Source organism: Stegostoma tigrinum, chromosome 11 (assembly GCF_030684315.1).
Source record: "Stegostoma tigrinum isolate sSteTig4 chromosome 11, sSteTig4.hap1, whole genome shotgun sequence".
NCBI lineage: Eukaryota > Metazoa > Chordata > Chondrichthyes > Orectolobiformes > Stegostomatidae > Stegostoma > Stegostoma tigrinum.
The window spans coordinates 45,567,868-45,587,024 of NC_081364.1; the positions used below are offsets into that span (position 1 = coordinate 45,567,868).

The following is a 19,157-nucleotide window of genomic DNA, read 5'->3' on the forward strand; positions in this document are numbered from 1 at the left end:
ACTGGAACAAAAACAAAACCTGGAAATACATATGTAATTTCCACTTGGGACCATTCTGGCTTTACATCTCATTATCACGAGCAATCTTAGGGCAAGCACATTCGGCCTTGTGATCACAGGGGCTGCTACCTCAACCAACCTGTTGTTAGCTACTAAAATCGGTCCCATTAGCAGCGACTAATTCTACTAGGATAATCACTACCCACTCCGTCTGCCTAATTGGTGTTCTCGCTCTTCACCTACCATTGTCCCATCTTTAGCATCTATACCAACTTTTTCCTAGCCACAATCAGTTCTGAAGGACGGACACTGGGCCAGAACTGTTAACTGTGCTCTTCCTCCATGGATGCTTCCATACCTGCTGTTTGTTTTCTTTTCCCCCCCCAGATTTCCAGCACCTGGATTATAAAACAAACAAAAATCGCAGATTTGCTTAGCTTTCTCTAAACAGATTTCACAAAATCCTAATCCTAAAGTTTTGATGTTTCTGAAGATCATGTTCAACTCTTATTAAACTGATTCACTGAGGACAGAGCAGCTTCCACAGTAGGCTTAACTTCCAACAGCATTCAAAAAAACCAACTGCACTCAATGCAAGTGAACAAAATCAAAAATTTGTTTAAAATCTTCAAATAAAAACAGCCATGTGCTGTCTTATTTCTGACTGCTTTAGGTGCATCAACATTAGAGCGTATAGATAGACACCTCAATTATGTACAGTAATATTAGCATTTAAAGCACAGCTGCATTTACAGTTGGAAAGAAGCTTTTGATTGTGAATTCTCACTTATGCGAATTTTTTCTGTAAAAACTGCAATATTTTAAAATCAATTACATTAGGACTAAAGTTTACTTGTACTCAAGCATGGCAGATTGTCCAGATAAATGGCTACAGTGCTGGTCAGCCACACAAGAATGTAATATCCACCAGCTGTAAACTCCTTGGAGACATCCCAAAATCATGATAAGTGCTATATCAATACAAGATCTTTCTTTTGAACTCAATAATCATGTTTTTCCCTCAACTGCAAATGCCTGGCTAAGTTAATTAATAGGGAAGGCAACAGAAGAGGAGCAAATCCAGTCCTCAGGTAGCCTGAATACACATTGTAGTGGTGCAAATATGGGGTTTATAACATTAGTTCGGACAAGAGAAGAGGGTCATGTGCTCTGTTCTGACATCTGCGTGATAATAAGCCTGGGGAGTTTGATTATAAATGCTTAAGATATTTCTACTGTGAAGCACATGCAAGATATTTATATTTACCCAGGTGCAGCAATTGATTTTCCTTCCAACGATTAATGAAACTCATGAAGACCAAAGGGAAAAACCTAGAGATGGTCACAAAATATCTACTTGTCTAAAAAGGGAAGTGTGAACCCAATGGAATCTAAAAGGACTATAATTCTAGAGAGACTGCCGTATGAGATACTTATAAAAGGCAAATATTCATGTTGCAGTTGTTTTAAACTTTAGCTTAGTCGCATTTGGAATACTGCATACATTTGTGGCTGCCCCACTACCAGAAGGATGTTGTGGCTTTAGGGAGGGTGCAGAAAAGATTTACCGGCTTGTTGTCTAGTTTGGAAGGTATTAGCTACAAGGATAGATGGAACAAACTCAGTTTGTTTTCACTGGAATGTCGGAGGCTGAAAACACTCTTGATAAAAGGTTTACAAAGTTACAAGAGGCATGAACAGAACGAATATCGTTTTCCCCCAGGACAGAAACATCAAACACTATGGGTAAAATGGGGAATGTTTAAAGGATACATGAGAGGCATTTTTTTTTTTAAAAAGTGATAAGTGCCTGGAATGTGATGCCAGAGGAGACGGTAGAAGCAGATACAACAGCAATGTTTAAGAGGCATCTTGACAGATACATGAATAGGCAGGTAATAAAGGGATATGGACAGTATGGAGTAAACAGCATTTTAAGAGAAAAGACATCATGCTTTTGCACAGGCTGGCTAGGCCAAAGAATCTCTTCCTGTCTGTAGTGTTTTTGTTCGATTGCTTTTGTGTAGTTGAGTAAAAGTTGCCTAGAGTGTGTGTATCTGGTCAGTAACATTTTAAAATATGTCGTAAAAAATTATTAAAATATGAAGTCTTGTTATGTCATCCTTTCCAACTATAAACAGTTAGAATGTTATTGGTTTTGACCAAGTTTGAAACAGCTGTTATGCACAAACCAGCAAATTTGCCAAGTTAATTGTCATAGCCAGTGAGTTTAATGGAGGTATGCAATCAATTGATTTTGAGGCATCTTCTTCCAAGAGGTGTCATCTCAAGCCTTAGACTACAAAATATGCTGGGACAGCTTGGAAAATTCTAATCACTTTAATATTCTGGACATTGCAAGGCCAATAATTGCTTATCATCTGTTTAAAGTAGAGGGCTTTGACAAAAGACATGCCCTTTTAGGTCAATTCACGCAATCAATTTTTTTAAAAAATTCATCAATGCGATTAGGGTGTTGCTGACTAGGTAGCATCTATTGCCCATTCTAATTGCCCAGAAGGCAGTTCAGAGTCAACCACTTTGTTGTGGGTCTGAAGTCCCATGGAGGACCAAGTAAGGTTGGCAGTCTCCTTCCCAAAAAGGACATGAGTGAACCAGATAGGTTTTTCTGACAATTGATAATGGATTCATGGTCATCATTAGGTTCTTAATTCCAGATATTTCTATTGAATTCAAAATTTCACCATCTGCCATGGTGAGATTTGAACCCAGGTCCCAGAATGTTATCTGAGTTCCTAGATTAACAGTCCAGTGATGACATTGCTAGGCCATCATCTCCCCCTAGGCCATCATCTCTTCCCTTTGTATAAGCACAACATTTTGGTAAAAATTCACCCACAATTTGGCCATGGATCTGAACAAACAAATAAATTCCGTCTGTTGTGCGTTCTGTATTTCAAGCTATAAACTTCATAAATATAAGAAATTTAGCTGTTCACACCCTTGAGCTTTCTCAGTCAATAAAAGCAGGGTCCAAACGTGTTTCAAATTCCACATTCGCATCAAGTATCTAGGTCCTTCTGCCTTAAAAGTATTTAATGGCCCTGCCAACACATCTTTGAGACGGAGTTCCAAAGTCACACAAACCTTCAAGAGAAAAATAATTATCACATCTGTCCTGAAAGGTAAGCCCCACAATGGTAAAAAAGTGTAACCTACCTCTGGATTCAGAATCAGAATCCCTATAGTGTGGAAACAGGCCCTTCAGCCCAAAACTCCACACCAATCCTTGGAACATCCCACCCAGACTCATCCCCCTATAATCCACCTAAGTTACACATTCCTGAACATTATGGGCAATTCAGCACAGCCAATCCACCTAACTTGCATATCTTTGGACAGTGGGAGGTAACCAGAGCACCCAGGGGGAAACCCACACAGACAGACATCGGGAGAATGTGCAAACTCCACACAGAATTGCTCCAGGGTGGAATCAAACCCGGGCCCCTGGCGCTATGAGGGAGCAATGCTCACCACTGAGCCGCCCTGCCACCCTGACCCACAACAAGAAATATATTTTCTATGTCAAACCTGGGACCATTCAGAATCTTATACATACATGCCATTCATTCTTTTCAACATCAGTAGAAACAGAAAGATTCTCCAACATATCATCCATGTAAGGTAACCCACTCATTCCAGGTAACAAATCCAGTAAGCCTCCTCTGAAACACGTCCAATGCCCTTAAGACCAACACTACAGTCTTCCATCAAGATGTAGTCTCACCAATGCCCTACACAAACCATGAAAATTATGACAAATTTCTTGCAGAAAGCATAGTATCCCAATACCTTTCTTGATTGCATGCTGTTTTGTCATACTAATTTTTTGTGACAAAGCACCACAACTAAATCCCCTGTACTTCAGAACTCTGCAGTCATTCACCATTTAAGTAGCACTGCCTTTTTTTCCCCCCTGCCAAAGTGAACTACGTCACTTTTTCCCCCATACCAAGTTCCATCTGAGAGATTTTGGTCACCCACTGAATCAAGCTGTATCCGCCTGCATAATCCTGGTCTTTTTGGAATCTAGCATCCCGACAGTCAGACAGAGGCCACTCAGCCCATCGAGACTCCACCGAACCTCTGTACAACACCCAACCCTATCTTGTCCATAACACCACGTTTACTATAGTAACCCACCTAGTGCACACTCGAACACTATGGGGCAACTCAGCAAAGCCAATACACCTAACCTGCACATTTTTGGGATTATGGGAGGAAACAGGAGAACCCACAGGAAATCCACATGCAAATAGGGAGAATGTACAAATTCCACATGGGCAGCTGCCCGAGGGGTGGGATCAAACTCGGGTCCCTGGCATAGTGACTCAGCAATGCTAATCATTGTGCTAACCTCACAACATATTTTTCTAACTACTTTGATGTTGTTTGCAAATTTAGCTACCACACCTTCACTCAAGTTATAGATTCAAGTTGTGAAAGGCTGGGTCAGCACAGACCCTTGCAGCTAACTAGTCACTCTTCTGACATTGCTAATATGTTCCACCTATAGTGTAAGCTTTTATTTTTGGTAATAACCTTTGATGCAGTGCCTGATCGAATGCCTGTGGAAACCCAAGTATAATACATCTACAGACACCCCTATATTCAGTGCATGTTGCTCCTTCAATAAACTGACTCTTCCTAAACATTGTGTTTTCTAGGTGCACAATAATCACTGTCAATTGAGTCCAACACCTTTTCCACAAAAAAAGTCAAACTGCCTTGCAGTTTCTTGTTTCCTTCTCTTCTTGAATAGAGGACTTACGTCTATTTTTCATTCCAATGGAAACTTTTCTGAAGTTAGTGTATTTTAGAAAATAAACACCTACGCATTGAGAAGTTCGTTAACCTCATGGTGCTGCCCAGCTGGATCCAGAAATTTGTCAGACCACCAGTCCAGCAGTTAGTACTGCTCCCTTGTGATTGAAATTTTGTCAAATTCCTGCCTTGCTTCCACTTCCTGATTTACAACTAGTAAAGTGTTTACTATATCCTCTAGACAGAAGGCATACTTTAGTTATTATTTTCCTTTATCAACATCCTTGAAATGTCTGCTATCCATTTAAGATTCCTAGCTAGCTTCCTGAAATTCTAATTTCTTACTTACCTTTTTGTCATTCTCTATATTTTAACGAATCAGGCCATACCGCCATTCATCTTTGTGCAGCTATGCGTTCTTAAAATTTGATGCTTTTAACTTTTGTGGTGTTGGGTCCCCCCGTTAGCATTTTTTATTTATATAGTTGGAATATATTTATTCTAAATATTCTGAAATCCCTTTAAATGTACATCACTATCTCCACTGATCTATCCCCCAGCCTAATATGCCAATTATTGTCAGCAAGTTGAGCTGTCAAGTTGACACTGATGTCCTTAATTAAATTTAAAATTCTTGTTTAGTCCAAGCTTCTCCCTTTCAAATTTGATGTGAAATTCAAACATATCTTGGTTGCTTGGGTGTCTTAATGTAATATTTAAGTATTTTGATGTTCACTGTCGATGGCAAGTCATACAAGTCTATGGGCAAAGTGCTGGGAAATGGGATTATAACTTAGGTCGTTGGTTTTGACCGGCATGGAGACAGTGGCCAAAGGGCTTTTTTCTGTGCTATGAGTCTAACTGAGTTCAATAGTTCATTTTGTCAGATAATACACCAAGTCTAGGATAATCTGCTCTATCGTTGGTAGCTGAACATACTGCTCAATTTTTTTTAAAAAACCACTGTGAATTGAATTGATTTGAATTTGCTTTACAAGGTTAGATTTCTTATTGGCACAAATACGCAAATGAGTCCAGTGAAAAGTTTATAAGTGACCATTTACAGCACCATCATAGGCATGTGGTACCTAGGTACAAATTCTCTGTATAAGTTCTTGGGGCAAAAAAATATAAAAGTCCAGCATTACAGATCATAGGAGTATATTAGAAAAATAAAGAAATGAAAAAGTCACAGTAACAGTCCTGCCAACCCAGGCCACGCTGGATCACACTGGAGTCCAGACGTCCGCACAGAACTGAAAAACTGCCACAGGGCACCAGAGAACAACCCTGTGCTAAGGCGAGGAGTTCAGGAAATCAAAGAGAAAGGAGAAAAAAAACACAAAAAGAAACAAAGAAGAAAGCAAAGAAATGGATGGAATGGACAAGCTTTGGCTGAAGCATCCTACTCTGCTGCCATCTTTGAATGAACTGAAACAATTCTATGAACTCCTCATTCAAGCTCCAGCAATCTGATTTTTCCAGTTTATATGTAGATTTAAGTTACCCTGGATGATTAACATCTGTTTATGACTAGTGCACAATATTTATTTTTATACACTTTGCTCCACATTATAATTACTGTTGAGTAAACCAGTCCATTGGTGACTTCTTTCTCTTGCTAGTCTACATTTCCACCCAAACGTATTTCAAATTCTGATCTCAAAAATCAGGTCACCTGCAATTATTGCACAAAATGCCATCACAATTAACGATGCTACCCTTACCGGAGTTCCTATTTTTCCTCCAACAGCCAGGACCTTTCATCATAACCAGTACAGAGTCATTGCGCTATCAGATCATATGATATACTTGAAAATTATCAATTTGGTTATTTTGCTATGAATGTTCAGGCATTCAAATACAGAACCTTTATCTCTGTAACATCTAGTCTAGGTTTCTAGTCTACTATTTCTTTTCCCCTCTCTATCCCTCCTAACCTTTATTTGTCACATTACTACTTAATTCTACTATAATACATCTGTCTATATTTGATCCTTTCCCCCCCCATTTAGTTTAAAACTTTCTCGACTTCGTCAATTGTACAGTTTGGAAGAACACTGGTCCCAGCAAGGTTCATGCATAGACCATTCCAACAGCACAGTTACCACTTTCCCCAGTGGTATTGAAACAAAATCTACTTCTCCTACGCTAATCTTTGAGGCATAATCCCCGCTGCAATTTTACGAAGACGATGTTAATTTGCACATGCATAGGTAATGATCCAGAAATGGTGATCTTTGAAATTGTGCTTTCAAATCAGTACATCGTTGCAGAACATTTTTCCTACTTTTACCTATGTTGGTCAGTCAGATTTTATCACAGGTATTTTATGTGAAATATACAGTTAAAGTAAAAAAGCTTCCACTGTCACCACTCTGCACCATTTTGAATAGGTTAAGAATAATAAAACAAAAATACAGCTTAAAGGGACCCCATCGAAACCAGCCTCGGGCGACTGTCTGTGTGGAGTTTGCACATTCTCCCCGTGTCTAAGGGTTTCCTCCGGGTGCTCTGGTTTGCTCCCACAGTCCAAAGATGTGCAGGCTAGGTGGATCGGCCATGCTAAACTGCCCATAGTGTTCAGGGGTGTGTGGGTTATAGGGGGATGCATTAAGGGGCGGTGTGGACTTGTTGGGCTGAAGTGCCCGTTTCCATACTGTAGGGAATCTAATCTAAGAACTGTTCTGCAACCATTCGCTACTACAAGTGCTGTACTCAAAGTTGCTGTTTCTCAGGCACTGCTTTCACTGCTAGGCCTACTTCTCCAACGATGCCTCCGCTGATGTAGCAGCCAATACCAGGTCCCATGCTCGCTCCTCTGCCAGCCACCTCTTCACTGTCGTCCGCCAGAGTCCCGATCCAGGCTTAAGAGCTGCCCTGTTGCTATCTGCCAGAGTCTGACTCTGGGCTCACTAGATGCCACCACCCACACCAGACCCCAACAAAGCTGCCTTTCTCAATGCCATCGCCATCACAACCCAGAAGTAAAACTAAAAACTAAACGAAATAAAAACAAATTATACAGAAAAAAGGAAAAGGTTGGAAAAAAAAAAGCAGACAGGCTGGGTAAACTCTGGGTACAGCAGCCTAGATGCCACTTAGTCTGTCATAGGTACCCTACATGTACCACGACATCTGAATCTTCTCCCTGCCACTGTAAGCTCCTTTCCAATCCTGAGTCGATGTCCCATTTCATGGCATTACACAGACAGCACAGCCATCTGGACTCTTGCTTCTTTTGGCAGAGAACACTGATTTTGCCTCATTATACTATTCCATACTCCTACATGCCTTGCTGCTCCCACCACCTACTGGCTTCTGTATCATGATGCCATAGCCAGTTTGCATGTATTCAGCCTATAGCTCCCACTCTCATCCAGGCATGCCAAGAGAACATCAAAAAACCTATTGAATTAGAGAGGCGAAGGCTCCTGCACTCCTGCCTTCCTGATTCCCTTCCCTATCTCACTCTCAGTCATGCTCTCCTGTCCTTCATCGCTGACAAATTAGAAGACCCAAAGGGACATGACTAGGTCTTGATATAAGGAATCCATGTTACCTTCTCCATCCCCAATGTGTAGCAGTATTTACAGTTCAGCCTCCAGCTCAAAATCCAAACACTTGCTGCAGATATATTTGCCCAAGATCACAAGGGTATCCACGAGCCACCAACTTGCGTAATCTTGATACCACAAACTGCAAGTTTTAATTACTTAATTATATTATTGCCGCTTTTATGGTAATATCCATTTGAAATACATCAGACCTTTGCAGCAAGTTAGGATGGAAAAGCTGAAGGGCCTCTTTGACTAGCGTACAGCCTTCAACATCTGCATAAACCAATAAACCAGGAATCCAAGGTATTCATTGGAAATTAACAATCAGAATAATGGTTTGATCTTTCAAAACAAAAAAGGAGTCTGGGGATCGTTCAAATTTAGTATCCCTTAATTAGACAATTACAGATAATGCATGCAGTTCTACAGAGCAAGCTTGGTGATCCCCAAAACAGTTCGAGAGGAAGAGCATACATGTTAGAAAACTTGAAAGAAATTGGACTGTTTATTATAGAGAGTATGAGGAGAAGTAACAAATGTTCTGAAGGGACAAAGGAACAGCACGGAATAGATGAAGACAAATCCAGACAAAAAGCTTCAGAATGAAGACAGATAGGACATGACATGTAAAATTTCAAGACAGAGATAAACTTAAATTTTCAGCATATTTACAAAAACCATGCAATACAGTACCCAATTTAGCATGTGAAGGATAAACTTTGTCACTTGGGAATTATTAGCAAGATCCACATTTATTGCCTGTCTCTAACTGCATACATGATGCTAAGCAGCTTCCACGAACCTGTATAATGTACAAACTTAGTTGCTACGTAGGAGTTCCTAGGCTTTCACCCAGCGAACAGTGAAGGAATAGGAATATATTCTAAGTCACGATGATGTGCAAATTGGGGGAATTTTCAGCATGCTCTTCTGACAGAGGTCATTGATGAAGCACAAGTACAATACAAAAGTTCTGCCTTGAAATGCAAAACTAAAGTGGCTAGATTCAAAAACCACAACCATCTTCCTTTATATTGGTATGACTCCAGCCACTGGAGATTCTTCTAAAGATTTCCAAAGACTTCAGATTTCCTTGGGTTTCTTGAAGCAGTACAAAGGCTGCCAGGCTGTCAAGGGGCCGTCTCAGTTGGTATTTCAGCCAAGTCTATAATGAAGCAGGGTGATTCTTGCAGAATGCATTGAACACTGATGAGCCAAATTATTAAGTGTCACAGGACAGCATTAAATCGGTGGCTGCATCACTTTGCCGCTAATAACAGTGGTCCTTGTGGCACAGTCGTAGTGTCACTACCTCTGCACCAGAAGGCCTGGGTTCAAGTCATATCTGCTCCAGAAGCAGGTAATAACAACTCTGAACAGACTGATGAGAAAATATCTACCTTGAGGAACGTCCTGGAACTAAGATGATGAACGTCTAATCATCACAACCAGCTTCCGTTTCAGTTCGTATGATTCCAAGCAGTACAGAATTTCTCGATTTCCATCAACTTTGGTTTCGCTAACACACCTTAAAACTATACTCAAATCAAGTGATGTTTTGATATCAAGGGTGGCTACACACACCTACCTCTGGAGTTCAGCTCTTTTGGAAATATCTGGACTAAAGTTGCAATGAGGTCAGTAGCTGAGTATCAACAGTAGAAACTAATCTCAATATCAGTATGATTATTGCTGAGCAAGTGCTCTTTGATAGCATTTTTGATGTCCGCAACTTGATTCATCACTTTGCTGATGATAGAATGCAGACAGTTATATCTGTAACTGGCTAGGTTCAGTTTGGCCTGCTTTCTAGGAGACATGACGTGAGCAATTTTTCCACACTGCAGGGTAGGTGCTCACGCTGTGGCTTTGCTAGTCAAGAGGCACAACTAGTTCTATAATACAAGTGTTCAGTACTAGCGCCAAAATATTGTAACAGCCCACAGCCTTTGCAGCGTCCAGTATTTTCAGCTGTTTCTTGATCTCAGAAGGAGTAATACAAACTGGCTTAACCAAGATGGACCATTCACTCAGCACTTACGGCTGAAGATCACACAGATGTTTCAGCCTTGGCTTTTGTAATGATGCGTTGGGTTCACCCATCATTGCAGATGGGAATATTTGTAAAGCTTCCTCCTCCTGTCAGCTGTTTAACTGTCCACCACCATTCAGATGTGGTAGTACAGCAGAACTCACATCTGGTCCATTCACTGCAGGTTCTCTTACCCCTAACTATTACATGCTACCTCTGCTGTTTGGCATACAAGAAGTTGTGCGTGGTTGCTTCATAGTTTGACTGGTTTGATGGCAGAAAAGGGAATATGCAAGGCTACGTGGCTGAAAACAATTCTGCTGTTGTCTCATGTATGTTTAGTCCTAAATTGCTAGATATGTTCAAAATTATCCTATTTAATCCTATCACTAGGACTTTTTATTCCTACTCTTGCCAATAAATTCAAACACAAATGCAGAGGAAAGAGTTGGGTAAGTACGTTTTGACCTTTTGCTAGGTCCCTCACACTTGCCACAGACTCAGTCTAGCACTGCGTCCATCAAGACTCTTTCAAGTCACTCAAGGTGAGGGATATTAAAGTTCTACATCCAGAGTATATTCAGTGTCTGCCACTCTCATTGGATCTTTAATTCTTTGTGTTAAACATTAAAGAAGTGCAGTAGGTGGTAATCTGAAGGTTTCTCTGTCCATGTTTCAGCTAATGCCGCGAGGGTTTATGGGTTCCAAAGTCAACGTGAGAATTCCCAGCACAACTCCCTTTTGATTACACACTACCGTGCAAATATGATAAATAGTCAAGCAAATTTACTTGCTTAGTCTCATAAGTCACCATCTCTGCTCTTTGAGCACAGTACCCATCTAGAATTCAACCAGATAATCACCATAAATCAAGGAAATATTCTGTAAACTGATGGCCTGGTCTACTGTAGAACTACAACTCACTTTTCAAATTTCTTCCAAGTGAAAATGTTAGTGTGACTTTCAAATTACTCAGTACATACTACGTATGAAATTATATTTAAATGCAGTTCCCTCCTCCCCCCCCCCCCAACTCGAAAACACAACTTCGCATTCTAGAAAATACTGTGACAGAGTCAGGGAAAGCAGATGTCACTATTCCATTTAAAGTACCTAACTTACCTCCTAAAGTTGCAAGGGCATCTTACCAGAAATGTTCACAAGCCTTTGTTCGTAACCACCTAATCAAAATCAGCTGAAACTTTAACACTTATCTGTTGCAAAGAGTAGAATGCAAGCACAATACCTCTGAGCATCACCGATTAATAATTTCTCTCTCTTGAACTTAAACAAATAAGTTTGAAAGTCGAGCAATCACAATTTTTGGACCTTGACAAGAAAGGCTCCCCGCACAGAAATCGCAAGGGGAATGATCAAACAAAGCAAGTACACGGAAAAGACTTCTCCTAAAGCGAGACAGAGCGAGGGAGAAAATATAACAAAAGGCAGAAGTTGCCAAGGAAGAGCGAAAAGCCGATTCCCCAGGGACTGGGCCTACCGAGTTTCTCAAGCCCCCTACACACCGAGCTTCCCTTTAACCGGCGGCCCATTGTTTCCACAGCCACCTCCACTCGCTCCCAAAGGCTAGACCCGGCTCAGCTCCCGGGCCGGTATTTAACAAGTCACTATTGAACGGTCAGATGACTACTACCGCCGTCCCGTCCCCGCACCTCGCTTCCGAATCACGAGCCGGCAAAGAGGCCCAACTTACTGACCCGCTGCTGCAGCCATTCTACCAGCGCCTGCGAATAACGGCGAGCGACCTCCCCTTCACGCGCACGGCCACGGCAACGGCCGGCCAAGCACGGACACGCGCACGTGCTCGTCCGCGCGTGCGGTGAGGCGCGCCCCCGGCAGTCAATGGTGTAAGCTGGTCGAGGAAACGTGAGTGCGTTCTCTATCCTCCAACCTCAGCCAACTTTAGGGAGCATCTTTAAACCTGGCAGTTCATCACCGCAGCCGTCTTTTTTATGCAGGAAATGAAGGTGTGAAAGGATCCATAGATCCCTCTAGACCCTCCTATCAACATTGGGGATCATGGAAATCTTACAGCACAGAACGAGACCGTGCACGATCCATCTAAATAGCAGCCCTCTGCAAGAGGACCTGAGATAGCCCCACGCGCTTGAACCTCTCCATTTGATTATTTCTTCGGATGAGTGCTTGAATGCAAGAATAAAGACAGAAAAGGAAATAAATCGGACTAGATACTTTCACTGTTGCAGTATTTTGCTTTTATTACAAGGCTAAAAGTGTCTTAATTCAATTGTACAGAGTGTTGATGTAATGACAGCTGGAACACATTTTTGGTCTTCAATATCTAAAGAATGATATAGTTGCTATAGAGCGACTGCAATGGTGATTCACCAGACTGATTTCTGGGAAAGCAGGATTATGCAGTCAATGGATGAGGTGGTTCAGACACAGCTCATTGTGGACTGGGCTCTGCTTTGTTGCTTACCACCCCAGAATTTCTGTTTCCCTTTACCTTACTCTACCCCAGCAGCCAATATGTAGGAACCACCACTTTGAACTTTGCCTCCAACTGTCATCCCTGACTCCTGAGCTTTGGCATTAATCCTTAACGATGCCTACCCTGATCCTCTGTGCCCAGCCAGTGGAGGCCAAGCTGGTGGTTACTGCAAATAACATCACCTCCAATCCTATGCACTTTAATTTTACATGCTAATCTCTAGTGTGAGAGCTTATCAAAAGCCTTCTGAAAGCCCAAGTAAACCTTTTCCACTGGCCCCCTTCAATAACTCTACTGGTTGCGTACTCGAAAGATTCCAGTTGTCTTGTCAAGCATGATTTCTTTTTTGTAAACCTGTGTCAATGACTGACAAAACGAGACTCCCAACAGACAGCAGAAACTGCTTGATAGGACTCAGGACTAGTCCCATCTGCTTACCAACATGACTTTTTGGTTGAATACACATGCAGTGCATTTGCATCTCGATGGCAACTCCACCCTCCCAACAAATTGTTTCCAATGAGCATAACAAGCAGCCTGCCCGTGTGTCTGCACTGTAAAGCACATCAGTACATTTTAATTGATAGCGTTTGGCTCTGGCTGAAGCTTCAGCATTCTAACTGGCATTGCACAGCTTACAAGGCGAGGCATGAATCCTATCAGCATGCAGGTAAATGCTAAGTGAATGAGCAGGAAGAGAGGAAACAAACAGTGCTGAGATACAAAATCATCCGTGCCGTGAGCTGGGTACCAGCATTTGTGTGCAAAGTGTCTTTGAAGCAGCCTTTCAATACCAGTGTGCCCAGCAATGCAAACTTATATTTCATAAACAGCCTGCAAGTGGATCAGAGAGATGTCACAATGGTTATATGGGGTTGGGAAGTGTCAGATGCCAATGTCCATGGGCAAGAGGTGCATGCAAATGGTGCCCGCTGATCATGCCCTGAGATGCTGTTTGGTGCTAACCATATGGAGGCTGGTCATAGCCAGCAGCTCTGACTTCTTTGTTGAGAATTCTCAACATCTAGCTTGTTTACCACATTTAGTAAGCTGAATAGCAATGAGGTGAGTTGCAGTGTTAATAAGGCATTTAACAAGCTATAATCTCCTTAACTGGCAACTCTCCATTGCCTAACTGGAAGCACCTTGCAACAAATGCATAAAAGATATGAGATATTCCTGGCATCAAGATAGAACTTGCCAGACCTATCATCATTATTCTCATCCATAGCCCACGTCACCGAGATCCAAGCAAGATTTCTCCTTCTGTAGCTGCAATAGCAGAGCAAAGACTTGGGTCATATGTGGAATAACTCATATCCTGAACTCAAAGCCACCTCACCATCTTCAGTTCTGTTTCTCTTTCAACATATGTGTCATGACCCACTGAATATTTCTGTTTTTATTTTTGATTTCTAGTGCACACAGCACTTTTACTTTGTGCCATAATTTTCAAGCTTCATCAACAGTTTGTTGGACTAATCAATATTTCCCATGACAATTATAAAGATATTTGACACCACATAGGACTGAACATATTGCTTGATCATTGTCACTGGACTCAATATCCATTTTCTCCATCAACAGCTTACTTTTGGCTGCAATATTTCTGTTCCAAATAATGTAGTGTAGCAAGTCACCAACATTACTACATAATTATCACCATTCCTTGTGATCTCTACAAGCAAAAAAGGCCAGGAGTTGTAAGGTAATTGAAATATTTTAACCTTGAAATCTCCCTTCATGGTGCACAATATCCTAACTTTGAAATAGGTCATTGTTCTTTCATAATTTCCCTGAAATTAACTTGCATAATATCTTGTGGCCAAGAAATATTTCACATTTGCACCAAGTATCAGCATAAACCTCTGGTAGTACCAGCAAATGATGAGGAACATAGCTGTTTAGTTCTTCTTAGAACACAACTCATTCATAATGAACATGGCATTCCTTCCTGGCCTAGCCTCCACACAGTGAACTCTTGATTAAAATTAGCACATTTAACCATCAAACTAGCTGCCAATGCAAGACTATCATAGTCAATTCTGTTGGTCAACTGCAAAATTGGGCACAGCATCTGGTGGTCAGTTGCAGGCATGAAACCTAAATCTCTAATACAGTGGGTAGGAAGTGCACTATTAGAAATATGGGCAACATTACATTCAAGATTCTCTTCCTGAAAGGGACAATAGACCCTTTATATCAGGAATGAAGTGATTTGAAGCATCCTGTGAAAAATTAGGTTTCCCTGGATGCAACCAGCCTGAGGCTAGCAGAGAATTTTGTTACACATTGTAGTATTCATACCTCTGGCCCAGAAGGCTTGATTAATCCTACCTCAGGATGCTGCCCATGGAAGTGTGTCATTACATATCGAAACAGGTTGATTTTAAATAAAATATGGCCACTTGACTTTCAGGAAAATGTAGGCTATGTGTCTAACAGGTGGCCCTTAAATAAACTATTGGACAGCCTTTGTAAAAAGGTACATTTCTTCAAAATATATATCTGCAACTGGAGTGAAATTTGCAGGAATGTTGCTCCTAGCATTACTGTAGGTTCTCAGAACATTACTGATCTCCCATTGTCTTCTGTCAACTGTCCTTTCTGATTTCCTTCATCCCGGATTTCTTCACTCCCAGCTGCTTGCCTTTCTTTCCCCTCCCTATGAAATATTTATCTGCAATCTGAAATTCCTAGCCTTTCCATCTGTAATTGCCTGAGAATGTCCAGACGTCCATGCTCATCTGTCTTATTTAAGTGAGACCCAATATAACAGTATCTTGGGTATACCCATTGAGACAGATGCAAACAAACTTCTAGACCAAAGGTTAGAAATTCTAATTTCCTAATAAATTAATTTCTGTAATCTATCAATTACTATAGTGCAACAGTGATTACACTTCAGAAATACTTAATTGGATAAAACATTTGGAACATCCTGAGTTTGTGAAAAGCTGTATGAAAAAGCAAAAAAAAACTTTCTTTCATTACTGAAAGATCAGTAAAAATAAAACTTCACGAAGTGTTCATCTGAAAACTTCACAATAATGAGTAATATCTCATGACCTCAGCTATAATAAATACAAATACAAGAAGTTTTGACAAAACAATGAAACATTGTGGGATTCATTAAATTACAGAGATGATGTTCTTAAACTGATACAAGTACAGACAAATTAAACCCTTACAAAGAAAAAGATTAGACATTTCACTGCATGATCCAAAAGTCTGACAAATTAGTTGTATGTAGGCATCAGTGGGACATCAGAAATAAATTAATAATATAGCTGGTTTATGATGGATATGTTTAATATGTTAATCGTTTAATTGGCTTACACCACACATATTGAATTAACAGTCTCACGTGAGATCCAGCTGTGCTGTGCAGCATTCTCTGTATTTGAATCATGTAATATGGCAGCAAATCTGTAACTAAGAAGCTAGTTTGTTTTTAATGGTGTCTTAACTCACTTTAGCCTGAGTATTATGTATTTACATTTCCTTTGTTAAATCAATAGCCTCTTAAAGCGTAGGTTTAGACCTGACTGATGATGAGAATGGACATTTTTCTGGAGAACTGTAAAACATTCAGTCACAATTTATTGTGTCATTTTCTCCCTTCCAACACCCCACACTCCCACTCCACCCACAAACCCTCAACTGCTTTTGCTGGAACCTGTGTATAGAATTTTCAGCAGAGACACAACCATGAATATGATGAAGAGCTGTGGATGCACCAAATGATTCAATGCTGCTGCCATTATTAGCAAGACTCCAGCACAATTTCTCCTACTTATGGACTGCAAAACTGTTCATTTCTCTTCATTTTATATGACCATGAACATGGTTACAGTGGCATTTGATAATCTTTTCTCAGTCTTTTTGATGAAATATATTAACAATAAGCTTAAACCCTATATTCTCCAAGGATATATTTCCCCTGCATTTCCATTACATAAAATGAACTGATAACTTTATTGCTTTTCCACCATAAAATCACTACCATTTTTGCCTCACATACAATCCACCTGCCGACATCCAAAATGTTTAACAATGTGAAATGTACACCAAGGAAGTCTGTAGGCATTGCATTCCGACTTCTTGCCGTGCCCTCAAGGGACTGAGTTATAGAGAGAGATTGGACAAGCTGGGACATGTTGTAGGCCTCTATGACTCTATGACTCTTTCAGGATTATCTATAGTAAGAATGATATGAGAGGAACTGTTGCCAGGATCAATGAAGGCAGGTGAAAGCGAATAGTTCTTGAGATTGATATGCGGAGACTTTCACTAGCAGTTTCCGCAGTTGCGAAATATGTTATGGTGCAAGTTATTGGGAAAACTTAATTTGCTCTTGCTCCCTCCGACAGAGGGAGACAGTTGTATCTGTAACCAAGTCTGCACCTCTCTAAGTAGTAGATTTGCTGTCATCATTCTCCGAAATGTAAACATCTACAATGCCTCCTTGGCCTAGTATGTTAGAGGAAAACTAGATTATTCTAGCTAGAAGACACTCCTGTTTTCATCAAAAAGTAGTTTATTGCAGCTAGTTCCAGTTTATGTTGATATGGTAGATATTCCAAAGATGTGCAGGTTAGATGGATTGGCCATGCTAAATTGACCATAGTGTTCAGGGATGTGTAGATTAGGGGGATAAGGTCTTGGTGGGATGCTCTGAGGGTCAGTGTGTACTTGTTGGGCTGAAGGGCCTGTTTCTGCACTGTAGGGATTTTATGATCTATGATCTATGATCGTTGGACTGTGGGAAGAAACCAAAGCACCCAGAGAAAACCCACACAGACATGGTGAGAATGTGCAAACTCCACACAGCCCTTTGCCCGAGGATGGAATTGAGCCTGGTGCTGTGAGGCAGCAGTGATAACCACTGAGCCATTTATCCTCCTTTTTGGAAAAGCAAGGGCTGCCTGCACTTATTGTAAATACTGTTAACACTATTGTTTGTTCAACTAGTGCGGGAGGTTTACTGTTACTAGGGAATATGTACAAAATGAAACCTGGCCAGCAGCAAGTAGCTGATTAGACTGTGGAGTGGCGACCAACTGTCAGTCACAAAGAGCTTCCATCGACCGACAATGTTGTGATTGACTCCCAAATGGCTGAACACCACAGCTTGTGGGTGTGAATGAGATAATCAGGACCGCTTTGACCTCCAGAAAGGAAAGTGCTCTTCTGCAATATGAAACACCTAAAGTCCAAAGAAAGCAAGTTTATTTTCCCTTACCAGTTGCTGTAAGCTACTGCATTTACCAATAAGCCAGTGACCTTGTCATTTGAGAACTATCTGCTCTGAGCCTCCTGTAAGGAAATCAAAACTTATTTGAAGAGAGAGAGATTGACAAACAGCAAATCCAGCTGAGTCAAAAAGACCATCTCAGCGAACCCTGCGGACAGTGACCATTGAACTGCTTTCCCAGTTTTACCATTCATCCATAGCACCAATGCTTTTGTGTCTCTCTGGCTGTATATATAGGCCAGTTCATAAGGAAGTTAAAGATTTACCTGGGAGAGTTATTTGTTGACAGTTGATAATTGTTTACCTCTAGGTAGATTCTATCTATTTATGATAAATAGTAAACCTTGTTAAGCACAGAAACCTGGTCCGCACTCAGGCTTTCTGATAAGCTGTATCTTAAAGACAGGTAAATTGTGAAATCTTGCGTACTTTTATAAAATCTCCACTGTTATAATGACTCCAGGAAAGTGGCGAGTTTCATGAGTGAAGCATAACATTGCGAATGGAGTCACTGTACATTGTGATGGCTGAGCTTGCTGCATTTATTTCTGTGTGTATAACGTGTTAATTCTGCTATAGCACATGTTATATAGCATTCTATTACATGATCTAATTTATTTTTAATAGTTATTTTCCCTAGGGCAATGTAGAAATAACATGATTCCGTGCTAATTATGCATGATTAATACCAAAAGTATTTTGTTCTTGCACATATCTTAATAGTTCAGGATTAGAATAACATACTGATGTTCACATGTACCGACCACATCCACAGAACAGACTACACCATGAAATCAGTGCTAAACATGTAATATTCACAATGACCTCCTGATATATTTTGCTAAAAACTACTCTCAAATGTCAATGTGTCCTTGGTTAATAGATTTCTAATAAAGTGGACATACAAAATGTATAGTAGAAATGAGACAAAGTACTGATAATAAGACTCATTGGAATACTAGATCTATCAGAATCACATTCACTAAGGACTTGGATTTACAATATAGCTCAGACAATATAAGCTGTAGCTGGATTTAATTTAATACAGTA

At 40.6% G+C, this 19,157-nt stretch overlaps 1 protein-coding gene across 2 annotated transcripts in view; it reads right to left on the minus strand.

The window, feature by feature from the left end:
- kbtbd8 (kelch repeat and BTB (POZ) domain containing 8) overlaps positions 1-12,165 on the minus strand; it is a 36,991-nt gene extending 24,826 nt beyond the window's left edge. The window contains exon 1 of one of the 2 annotated variants that reach the window (XM_048548107.2): positions 12,093-12,165. In XM_048548107.2, the coding sequence (XP_048404064.1) occupies positions 12,093-12,108 (16 nt within the window). In that variant the 5' untranslated portion in view covers positions 12,109-12,165. The remainder of the gene's footprint in view (positions 1-12,092) is intronic. The other variant, XM_048548108.2, reaches the window with a different exon arrangement.
- Between the last annotated feature and the right edge of the window lie 6,992 nt (positions 12,166-19,157).